At 32.6% G+C, this 12,596-nt stretch overlaps 1 protein-coding gene across 2 annotated transcripts in view; it reads left to right on the forward strand.

The window, feature by feature from the left end:
• The window catches only part of VPS13C (vacuolar protein sorting 13 homolog C (S. cerevisiae)), a 187,757-nt gene that overhangs the window by 20,045 nt on the left and 155,116 nt on the right, over positions 1-12,596 (forward strand). The window contains exons 4-6 of one of the 2 annotated variants that reach the window (XM_011940469.1): positions 2,474-2,569; positions 4,305-4,406; positions 9,394-9,456. In XM_011940469.1, coding sequence (XP_011795859.1) covers positions 2,474-2,569; positions 4,305-4,406; positions 9,394-9,456 — 261 coding nt within the window. The remainder of the gene's footprint in view (positions 1-2,473; positions 2,570-4,304; positions 4,407-9,393; positions 9,457-12,596) is intronic. The other variant, XM_011940470.1, reaches the window with a different exon arrangement.

The raw sequence follows: 12,596 nt of genomic DNA on the forward strand, positions 1-12,596 counted from the left end.
TTTGTTTGTTAAATAGCTCTGAATGTGGTGGTGATGTGTAGCAGTGCTCTAGAAGTATTGTGACCCTATATGCTTAACTGAAATCCTAGAATATAGAAGTTGTAGGCATTCATTTATTATTTTACTTTTGAAATATTTATGCACATGTTATGTACAAGACTATGCAAGTGCTGTGAGAGATGCAAGGATGAAGGTGATATCTTTGTCTTCAAGGAAGTTATAGGCATCTAAAATTAGAACATAGATGAAAATTGTATTTCCAGCATCTTAGATGAATTATAGCTGACTAAAGAAATTTTGCATTACTTATTATATTCTTACAACTAGATTTATATTTTGGAGGAGGTTTCCTATTGGTTCAGAATTTGTTCTTTTTGCTTTTAAAGTACACAAAGATTTAATGGCTTCCTTCAGTGTTACCCAGTGAGTTAATGAGAGATCCTTTACAAATAAGTATGCAGAGTATATTGTCTTTATAACTATCTTTTTTTTTGGTTTACAGAGCATTTATATTAGTTGTTAAATTTCTCCTTAGGTTAAAATATTATACCTAACCTGTAGGGTCAGTGTGGCTTAATTAAGCTCAAGGTGATTTGTTTTTCTAAGAGTTAGACATATTTGTAGGTGCCCTTGAGTTATCCTTTTTCTTAAAAATTTTTAGTTTAAAAAATTTCCTGATCTGTAATAGAAGGGGGTAATATATAAAAAACTCAATTCTAGGACGTTTATGAGAGCTGGGGGGATAATGAGTATAAATGTAGAGAAGAAAAGGTTTAGGGAACAGACAGTCCCTTTCTGGTGTGCTAGTTAAAGGGACATTTGCCACTTTTTCAATCTTATGCTCACCAAGAAGGCAATCAAATAAATTTTGTTAGGAGATTTTGAGATAATTACAAATGTAACAGTACCCATTGTAGATATAAAATCATTGGACTTAGAAATGACCCAGAACGTTGTAGACTTCCCTTGACATGCAAGCCATTTAAGAAACTCAGCAGGTTTACAAGCTGAAGAGAAGTGCAAATCTAAATGGAGAAAGCATTTGATATTTTAACCTTGGAAATAGATACCTGGTAAAACTGGCTTTCCTACATATCCATCTAGGTGACCTCAAATATTCTGTCTTACATTGCATATTTTATGTTCTGTTTAGTTTGTTATACTGTTTTTCAGTTCTTTGAACTTTGAGCATTTTCATTTAAAAATGATTTTAAATGAAAAACCACCAGTGATTCTGGTGGTGTAAGCGACTTAATTACTCACATACAAGCATGATTTAGTTGAATCAAATTCTTTTCTTCTGAAAATCTTGATTAGTATCTCTGAGAGATCTATAGATTTTAAATATAATTTTAAAAATTATGATGAAGGAAGGTATTTTATTTTGGAACATGTAAAACTTATGTGTAGGAAAGGTTTGGATAGAATTGCTGTAGTAAGGCAGACTGGGGACATTTTGCTGCCTGGAGACCTGGAAAGAGGGAATACTAGAGATTAGGGAAAGAAACATGGAAAGATTTGATAGGTTTTGCTTGTTTCAAAATTTAGCTGAGAGCATGTCTTTTTGGTCTTCTCTTGTCTGTCCTGAACTGGCTTTTCCCCTATAAAACCCCAGACTTGGGACAGTAATATTAGGACCATAGTTCATCTGTGTCATGAGTGAAAGTTTTTGTGGGCTCACCTCAGGAGGACCTGACATGAATACCGTTGTTTCCAAGAGAGAACTTGGAGTTCTGTCTTCTAAGTGATTTATAAGCAGATATTTGGAATATAACTGGTCTGAGTTGCCTGTGACTCATAACACTATTCATAATACAGTATGCCTTGCCTTTAGAGCTAGCCTCTTCCTGTTGTGACAATTTGGTATGCTGTCAAAATTCCATTTGCACAAAGTTCCTTTGCATCTCTTCTCTGTGTTACTGCTTCAATTCCTGGTAGCTTGTGCAGATATTATTTACTGTTGATCTGTAAAGATTTATTTGTTGATGTGGATAGAAGAGCATGTGCAATATTAAGACTATCAACTGTTGTTGTGCACCAAATCTGGTTCAGCATCCTTACTAATAATCTCATCACTGCTTAACTCACTAGATAGACTTAAGCAATTAATTTAACTTATCTAGGGCTGACTTTGCTTTTTTTCAGGATTGAAATAATAGCTGACATTCATTTTACAGTTTTTGAATATTAAATGGATAATGGTTATCAAAATATTGTATATTGAAAAATAGAAATTACAATGTGAATATTCACTTAATAGTAATATTATGTGGAAAAGACCTTTGTAAACTTTAGTGTTGGAGTGTTTTCATTTTTTCTGAGTGATATACATACTATATACATGAAGAGTTTTTTATGCTTTTTCTCTTAATGGAAAGTGAATTTTCCATTCACTCTCTCTTAATGGAAAGTGAAATTTATGTCTTCTTGAGCAGTCAAATAAGAATTTAAGGTTGAAATTATGTTTCCTTAGATAAATTAACTTTGAAGATTCCTTGGAAAAACCTTTATGGAGAAGCAGTTGTTGCAACTCTAGAAGGATTATACCTGCTTGTTGTCCCTGGAGCAAGTATGTTATTTTAGGTTATAACCATTCAGTAACATCACATTGAAATTAAATTGTTACCTGAGTTAAGTATTTTAATACATGTATTTATTAAGATAGAAGGTAATTTAAATAAATGAATCATACATAGATGCGCATATATGCATACATTTTATATATGTATGCACATATATCTTACCACATTTGTGTATAAAGTATTTTTGTTGTTGAAAATTTAATTCATTTTTGCAATTTATTCTATTTTCTATGAGTACTTGTTTTGCAACTAAGGCTTCCTGTTGAGCTGCATTAGGCAGATTTACTGATAATAAATGAAGTAAAATAAATCTTTTTTTTTTTTTTTTTTTGAGACGGAGGCTTGCTCTGTGGCCCAGGCTGGAGTGCAGTGGCGCGATCTCGGCTCACTGCAAGCTCCGCCTCCCGGGTTCACGCCATTCTCCTGCCTCAGCCTCCCGTGTAGCTGGGACTACAGGCGCCCGACCCTACGCCCTGCTAATTTTTTTTTTTTTGTATTTTTAGTAGAGACGGGGTTTCACCGTGTTAGCCAGGATGGTCTCGATCTCCTGACCTCGTGATCTGCCCGTCTCGGCCTCCCAAAGTGCTGGGGTTACGGGCGTGAGCCACCGCGCCCGGCCTAAATAAATCTTTAAAAATATCCTGATGTGTTAATCTCCAGATTTCAAGATTCAAAAATTTATTTTTTTTCCCTATTTTGTTGCTTCTGATTTTGAGTGAATGTTCTCTCAAAAATGTGTAAAATTGGTAATTTTTTCCTTAGAAATGATAGTATTTTAATTTTTAATGTTTTAAAGTAGTGATGTTTAGTATCTTTATTATTATTTTTTCATTTATAGTAACAATATAATGTTAGGAAAAGTTTGGATGTTTTAGGGAAAAATTGAGAACGTACAATTGCTCAACCATTGTATAAATAAAATTTTTATTTTTACATTTTGCTCTTCAGTCTTTAGCTTATGCATACCCGATTTTCAGTAGCTGTTACCACATTATATATACAACATTGACTTGGCCTTTTATTATATACATTTTTGATATGTTTCGCAGTTTTCACGGTGACAGTGACAGTTTTGAAAGGCTTTATGGTATTCTGTTGTGGGCTACCTACTATTTTTTGCTTTATAGTTAATACTAAAAATACTAGTAAATACTATAGTCAGTAGTATAAATCTGTCATTGTAGTCAATACTACAAATACGTCATTATAGATCTTTTTTATTCTTTTGTGTTATTTGAGATTGCATAATCAGAAATGACATTACTAGATAAAAAGGGCTTATATATTTTATGATTGTTGATGCATATTCTGAATTACTTTCTGAAAGGTTAAAAAATCAATCTATATTGATCCCAGGTAGTATTGGATATTAAATTATTTTGTAGTTACTCAAAATTTACCACTGACAGAGCAATATTCTGGTGTACTTTCTGTCTTCCTTCTGTTTCTACTTCTTATCTTTGTTCCCACCCTTCTCCTCTCTCCCTTTTTCCTACCTGTCTTTCTACCTGTAATTTCTTTTCCTCCCTGCTCCTTTTTGTATTTAAGTTTTTTGTAAGTGAATAGGTTATGTTTAAACATTTCATAAAACTAAAAATGTGAAAGTATTTTTGTATTGCAGCAAGATTACATACTTACATAATCATAATGCGGCTGAACTTTTTCCATTTGTTTATTTATGAATTCCATTTATTTTTGTGTGAATTGACTATATATTTTTAGGTATTAAGTATGATGCTGAAAAAGAAGAAAAATCCTTGCAGGATGTTAAACAGAAAGAGCTATCCCGAATTGAAGAAGCCCTTCAAAAAGCAGCAGAAAAAGGTAAAAAGTTTGTTTGAGATAAACTTAGACATACCTGTATTTTAGATATATTTAATATCCTTTAAAGAAGATGCTTTCATAAGCCTTCATAAGTTGAAGTTCTAAAGAAATAATTTTTTTTAAATCTCAAAATGATGGTTATATTTTCATGGCTCACTTTTAGGAAAAAGTAATTGCCTTTTTTCTGTAAGTGTTTTATCATGTTACTAATTTCATTTTTCCACTTTTCTTAATTAGTCATTTTTATTGTGCTACTTTAGGAGACTTTCCAAATTTTCTGTATTTGCACGTCTGTTTATTTTGGGCAAATGTTAACAGTTTCTTTGTGTGCATGTTTACCTGTGTTCTTGCTGGATAATGAGGTTAAGCATAATGCTATAGTGAAATTATGTTTAGAGGAAATGCTGCTGTAATTCTATTCCTAGCTATCTCCCTTCACGTTGTACAGGATATTAAAAACAAAACAAAACTTGATTCTTCAGGTTTTAACAATTTAACATCTTGTCTTAGGTTTACATTTTTGTTTTTATCTAAAAATAAATCTGATGACTTTGATTTGGTTTATAGAGCAAGAACAAGGATATGATGAGAAAGAGTAGTCTGTAGAGTGATGAATTGAAGGACTTTTCCAGACATCTAATGTTTATCTCTTTTAAGTCAGTTAGGAATTGCTGATTAGGGTTTATGAGTTATTAGCATTTTATATAATTTTTGTGTTGTTTGGTGGCATGTGTAAGTATTTTTATGATGAAGATGATCTCTCTCGAAAGATAAAGCAAATACTGAGTTAGAAATGATGTTAATTATATTTAGATATAATAAGATTTCTTTTCCTAGCTTAGGCTGTTGTCATTTAATTGAATCAATTAGAACTCTTTTTTTAAAAAAGCTTGTTCCTCAAAGTTTTTAATCAAAGTTTTAAATTCTTGCTCCAAGTATTTTTTTCTTATGCAGAAGTATTGATTCTTTTATTAAAAGTTACTAAACTATTTAAAAATACAGAGGTTACCGTAATGGAAGAAATTTTCTAAAAGCCTCAACATTTTTTTCCCTTATTTTCACACATAAGCTTATTTTGTCTTCCTGCTGAAGCTTAAGTATCTATATTTTTAGGAAAACAGTTTTCTTTATTTGTATTACTTTTGCGTGGCAAAAAAGCAAGCTGAGAATGGTTTTGTTTCATGACAATTAAGTGTGATTTTTTTCTTTGTATTCAGTTTTGGCTAATATATGTAAAAGTAGTCCTATAAAAAGGAAGACTGGAGCACTAGAATTTCATTTTTTTCTTGAAACTATTCAGATTAGGATATTAACATATGTATATTCATCATTAGGTATATATTGATGTATACTTAGATATATTGATATAACATAATTACGCATTTATCATTTACAATTACATAATGTTACATATATTATTTAGAAACAAATCTTAAATTTCTCCTTTTTTAAAGATGGAGCATAGCTTGTATTTGTCTAAAAAATATTTTAGTGTTTTTAGTCACCTGTAAGAAAAGGCGTGGTATGTAGTCTCGTTTGTTTTCATGATTGACTGTTTAATTGGTAATGTGATTATTATGCACACATTTTGTACTCAGACTTAGGAAATTTTGACTCCTGGGTCTTCAGTGCTGAGAAAACAGACATTTGGGTCTGACAGAGAGGCTATTATGAATGGTTTGATATAAAGGATGTACATCTGTAGTATTAATTTTGTATAAATAGAACTGTTAGGCGTATGCTGTATATAGTAATGACATTGTAGCTTGGATGATAAAATTTAAGCTTTTTTCATATAGAATTAAAATTCAAAAAGTAAAACTTTTAACACTCAGTTTTAACGTGTTATATTTGTCAAAAAAAGTTTTGAGACTAAAAGATGAATTCAGGAATTGGGAAGTATATTTAAATTTTCTTTCTTAACTGTTAAGAAACACATTTAATAATGTTGCAGTATTCTTTTCTCATTTTTATGGATATGAGTCACATCTTCAAATAATATTATTCATGTGAATGATAGAGGTGAGTCACATCTTCAAATAATATTATTCATGTGAATGATAGAGGACAACCCTGACCTTTATATATTTCACATTTTACCATTATTAATAGTTATTAATTATACTTTATTTTTCTACTTGTTTATTGATATTAAAAGCACAAAAGCACCATTGCACATGTATAGGGACTCAGAGAGAGAAGAGGTGATGATTCAACTCTAAGCAGCAGTTGATAAAAATGAAAACAAAATTATCTTGCTAATCTGCTCATAAAAAGGATTTTGACTTAGCTTGTTTTATTTGGTAAAAATATACCGTTTCCCACTCTCATGTAGGAATAAAAATTGAAATAAAACTATGAGTTCATTTCTAGAAAATTTGCTTAAATGTAAAAATAAACTCTGATATTTTTATCCTTTTATTTCATTGGAGTGAGTTTATTTTTCTGGAAGGCCATCATAAAGAGAAAGATTAAATTCCTAGTAAGGCCAAAAGATTCGCAAATGCTAGATTCTGTACTTAAGGTGTTGGATTTTATCAAAATAATATGTACACACACTTGAAAATCAATAATTTTGCCAAAAGGACATGATAAAAAATGGCAGTCCCTTGTTTCATCCTTTGCTACTCTCCACACCAACTCCTTTGAGTTAGTAATAGTTTTTACCAATGTTAACATTGTGTCATTAATCTAGTTCATTAATATAGGGCATTATCTAGGACTTCCTGTTATGGTAGTCCAGGAGTGTACTTCTCTTGCTATCTCCTCGCACCCTGAATTCTCCTTCCCATTTTCTCATAATATGGATACATCGTAATTTTTGGCCAATTACTAGTCACTACTTAGATTACTATGACAATGCGATTATTGTTCACTGCGCAGGTCAAATGATGTATGTGTTAGGCAGTTTTTGCATTGCTATAAAGGAATACCTGAGACTGGATAATTTATGAAGAAAAGAGTTTCAATTGGCTCACAGTTCTGTAGGTTGTATAGGAAGCATGGTGCCAGCACTTGCTCCTGGTGAGGGTCTCAGGAAGCTTTCAGTCATGGCAGAAGGTGAAGTGGAAGCAGGCATGGACCCACCCCCATGATCCAGTCACTTAACATCAGGCCCCACCTCCAACACTGGAAATCACATTTGAACATGAAATTTGGAGGGCACCGATATCCAAATCATACCAATGTACTACGACTGTATTTTCTTTCTTATACAACCTTTTGTTTTTCTTGAATTTATAAATGCTGCTTTCTTATTTGCTTAGTCTTCTATGTAAATTTATCTTTAATTCTGTTTCACATGCTACATGAAATTTGTCTGCTATATGAGTATTGAGAGTGTTTTCCAATCGTGTAAACCCATCTGTTGGTACTCTCTCCCACCCTGTTGTCTCTTGGAGTTCCCTCTGAACTGATCGTTTTTTAGACCAGCTGCACAGTTGTCATCTTAGGACTGGTCTTAATTGTTCGTCTATATTTAATTCCATGTTTCCTGGGCCCTTTGCCTTTTTTGCTTCCTTAGTTTACTCATTGGTTTTCCTAGAGTTTCCTAGAGCACATCTAGAAGCTTTTAAGAATGGATGCACTGGATATAATTTCGAAAATTCTTTCAAGGCTGAATGTCTTTGTGTTTTACTTCTACACTTGTTTGATTTGTCTGGGGTTGGAATGCTAGGTTAAATATTAGAATTTTGAAGGCAATGTTTTCTAGCTTCCAGGCTCTTTTGAAAAAAGTCTGATGCCAGTCTACACATTGTTGGAAGCAGAAAAATTAAGAGACTCCTTGGACCCTCCTGTCAAAGACCTTACATTTTAATTGGGCAAATAAGAAATTTGCATAATAATAAGCAAGAGAAAGTGTTGAGTCCCATCAAGGAGGTACAGACAGTTTTACGGGACTTCAGAAAGAACATGTCATATTCGGCCAAAGAGATCAGGGTAGACACTGTGAAGGTGTATATTTCAACTGGATTTAAAGGATGGATCTGCAGAAAGAAGAGAAGGCATAGGTAGAGGAGACAGTGAAGGTGGGAATCATAGAGCCTCTGTGGGATCAGCTAACAGTTCGGGAGTCTGATAGAGAGTAGTTGGATGTAGGGTTGGAAAGCTAAGTTTAGGTCAATTTTAAGAGATTTGCATGCTCTGATGATGTTAATGGTAGTGACAGTGAAAGTAGCTGACGTTTATTGAGCATTTACTATTCACCAGTCACTCTTCAAAATACTTTATATGAATTAAGTGAAAGTTAAATAACTTGTTCTAGGTCACACAGTTAGAAAATAGTAGAGCTAGAATTTGAACCCAGTCTGGCTCTAGATCTTGTATTCTTAACCCTGTACAATGTGAACTTTCATCTATAGCCAGCCGGGGAGTAAGTATTCCTTTTTCTTTCTTTAAGAGTACAAGGAATGACATGATCAGAGCTATGATTTAAGAAAGTTAAACTTGCAGTGTTGTCTAGAATAGACTGGATTTGAGAGCGAAGTGGAAGATGCTATCTAGCCATCATTAATGAGAATGGATATAAAGGATTCAGACAGTGTATCTAAAGGGACCAGATCACGCTAAAGTAAGATGAGGTCATTTCAGCCGACTCTAAAATTAGTGTGAAGTATCACAGTAATATTTTATTCTGAAAATGAGCAAAATGGCATGCAAAAAGAGAACAAAAATAGCGGACTTTGCACTGTTTGAAAACTTGTCAAAAATTTCAGTGAACCATTAGCTGTAATTGATATTTACCTACCTCACATAATTTGAAATGATTACTATAATTTTAATTGTTAAGAAGTTTGTGTGTTGAAAGAACTAAAATGGTGTCACTGTGAATATTTCCTTAGAAATAGTTTTGGTGTCACCAAATTTTAATTATCCCGTTACATGATTTCTAATTATTTGAAATTAAATTTAGGTATATTTTACATGTGAAATTAAAGGTGTCTTTAAATTGCTTTGCATTTTGGTTATTGCTGCCATGTGGATGCAGGCACACATTCAGGGGAGTTCATATATGGCTTGGAAAACTTTGTTTACAAGGACATCAAGCCTGGTGGGTATGCATGATTAATTATATTCAACTATATAAACATATTCTTGTGTATGCTTGTACTTTTGGTGGAGTCCATTTGATGGCATGCCATCCTTTTAGAAAATATGGAAATGTAATTTGTGTTTTCCCCCTTTACCCTTATTTCCTTTTCCTCACCTGTAGTCATTTATTCATTCACTAAATATTTGAGGGTCTTCTTGTGGCAATCACTGTGCTGGATGATGCTGGATGTTTGTAGGGTAAACAAACATGATTCACTGTTCTTACGAAGCTTAGAGGATGATCTGCAGATAACTTTCAGATTTGGGTTACCCTTTTGACTTGAGTTCTAGAGTTCATTAGTTTCTGAATTAAGCAGTTCCTCTCTGATAGTGGTGGTTTTGGAATGTAAAAAGCAATAAAGTAGATTTTTTCTTTTGAATTCAGAACCTTGACAGGAGATGTTCCTCTGAGCTTTGATTTGTTCCACCTCTGTTGTAGCTCTGGAGGTACCTCTAGACTATACTGTCCTGTACAGCATATTGAAATTTCAAGCTTTGCAAAAGGCAAATTAAAGGCTTACTGTTTGTATTAGGATTTATAATATGATTCTTTTATATACTAGGAAATATACCAAATACATTAAAATAATACTCTTTAGTATTTTACATAATCTGATTTGTTAAACTTTATGTTTTATATCATACTTCAAGAGCTTGTTATATTCACTCAATCACACTTAAAATTTGTTTTAATTAAATGGCAGTTGGGTCTGTATCTTGAAATTTATAAACAATAAGCATCATGTTAGAATTATCTCTGTAGCTAGGAACTTTAATATGTTGATTCATGTGACCAATGGTAGAGAAATTTTCATGACGGATTTCACAGCATTAGGTGAAATTACCCTGAAAGCAGTTCCCGTTCTAATAAACCTACTCCTTTTGTAAGTGTGCTTGTGTTAATTTGTCTTCTAGTTACCTTGCTTAATATAAAAGATAGCATGGAGATACTCATGGCTCACTGTCCAGTTTTGTAGGTTATAATCAAACCAACTTACTGTAGTCTGGGCAGCATTGTTAAAAACAGCAGACTATAACAGCTGTCACTGTAAAAGAAAACATCATTGATTCAGTTTTTTTTAAAAGGTACATTAGTGTAGATAAAAAATGAGTTCCAGAATGTTGGTGCTTCTGAAATGAGAATAGTTTATTATGTTGATGGTATCTTCATTCAACTGGCTAGGACTTAATGTGTGTTTCATGATCATTTCCTCCTTTCAGTTTCTGAGTGTATATTATTTCCTTATTTGATGTTACTTCTTGTTTTTGTTTTATTCTAAATCATTGGTTCTCAAAAAGTCAAAATGATTTTCATAATAATACTAAGCATTATTTGACTTTTCCTTTTGTTGACATTTACATTGCTGGTGCAAAAGCAATGGTGGGTAAGAATAGCTGGCTGCCTTAGCATGATTCAAGGCAGTGGCACCAGACTGTAGTAGTAGTCACTGTGTTCTTCACTACCATCCACTCACAGTAAGCAAAATGAAACAAAAAAATTGCCAGTTTTTACTTAAGAATTCCCTTGATGAAGTAGGAAGTTTTAAATTTTAATGAACTTCAACCCCTGAGCATGTCTCTTTAATATTTTGTGCAACAGCAGAGAAAGTATACCTGTAGCATTTCTGCATACTGAAGTAGGGTGATTGTTTCAAGGAAAAGTACTTGTGCAGATGTTTGAGTTGTAAGCTGAGCTAGTTGCTTTTTTCTGGAAAACCATTTTTACTAGGAAGAATCACAGACTATCATTATTCAGATTTGGTTGTTTGGTAGACACTTCAACAAAACCACTTGAAGGAAAAGCAACCGGCAATATTTGTTGCCAATGATAAAATTTGAACTCTTGAGTAGAATTTTGGAAAACTTGTATTTGTCACTTTGAGATCGACAGCTTCCCAGTAGTACTTTAAGACTTTTCTGATGAGATTGGTGGTAATATTAACAGATGTGAGTTTTGATATTAAATAATAAAATGACTTGATGTTTGGAAGATTTGCGTAATTCAATAAAGCAATATTTCCAATGGATGATAAAAGACATACATGTCTAAAGGGTTCATTTAAAGTGCAAGATGGACTAATTGATTTTAATTTGTATAAAAAATTCATTGATAGGGTTTCAGATTCCACGATGCATCTATCTTTAAGAAACTTCCACTTGTTGACTTTGATATAATATCTATAATTTCATGAAAAGGCAATGAAAATGCTCCCCCCTTTTCCAATTGTATATCTATAGTGAGATCAGATTTTCATCATGTACTTCAATTAAAACAAGGTATCTCAACAGGTTGAAGGCAGAAGCAGATATGCTAATCCAACTGTCTTCTACTAATTGAGACGTTAAAGAGATTTGTAAGAATGTAAAACCATGCGACTTTTCTCACTACAACTTTTTGTTTAAAAATATAGCTATTTTTATAACTATATGTTATTGTGTAATGGCTTATTTTTAAATGAATTCATAATTTTTTCAGTTTTTATTTATAATATGGCAAATGTCAGTAGTTATAACTCACATAAATAAGAAGTTCTTTAGAGTCCTCAAGTTATAAATGTTAAATGGGTTGTGAAACCAAAGTCTTTGAGAACTGCTTTAGTTTGTGATTGAGAACCATCGATTTATTTTTTATTGGATTAATTAGAAACTTTCTCTAAAGAGCTATATAGCACTAAGAATAGATTTAAACTGTTTAAAGAGGTTTAAACATGATGTATCTGCCATTGAGATGAAAGACAGAACATGGGGCTGGAACAGATATGAAACCAGAAAGATAATTGGTCAGGTAAGAAGAGAATTTAAACCGAGGCAGCTGAGTCTGTCTTTGAAAGCTGTTCTAGCCAAGTGGAATGGTTTTCAGGGCTAGTCTGGCTTTCTTACTTGTTTCTTTTCAAATGGTATTTCTTTGAGAACTCATTCTTTTTATATATGTTTGATTTATGAATAGAACAGAGTCAGACATTCACAGTGGCAAGAATTATTGGTATAGCACTATCCTGATTGTGTTACAGTACTTATTAAATGTTTTCTTCTTGAAACTGAGGGTTTTATTTTTGTAGTCGAGGATTGGTTTCTTAATTTTTGTAGTGGCAGAACAAT

Source organism: Colobus angolensis, unplaced genomic scaffold (genome assembly GCF_000951035.1).
Source record: "Colobus angolensis palliatus isolate OR3802 unplaced genomic scaffold, Cang.pa_1.0 Scaffold19, whole genome shotgun sequence".
In the NCBI taxonomy this organism is placed as follows: domain Eukaryota; kingdom Metazoa; phylum Chordata; class Mammalia; order Primates; family Cercopithecidae; genus Colobus; species Colobus angolensis.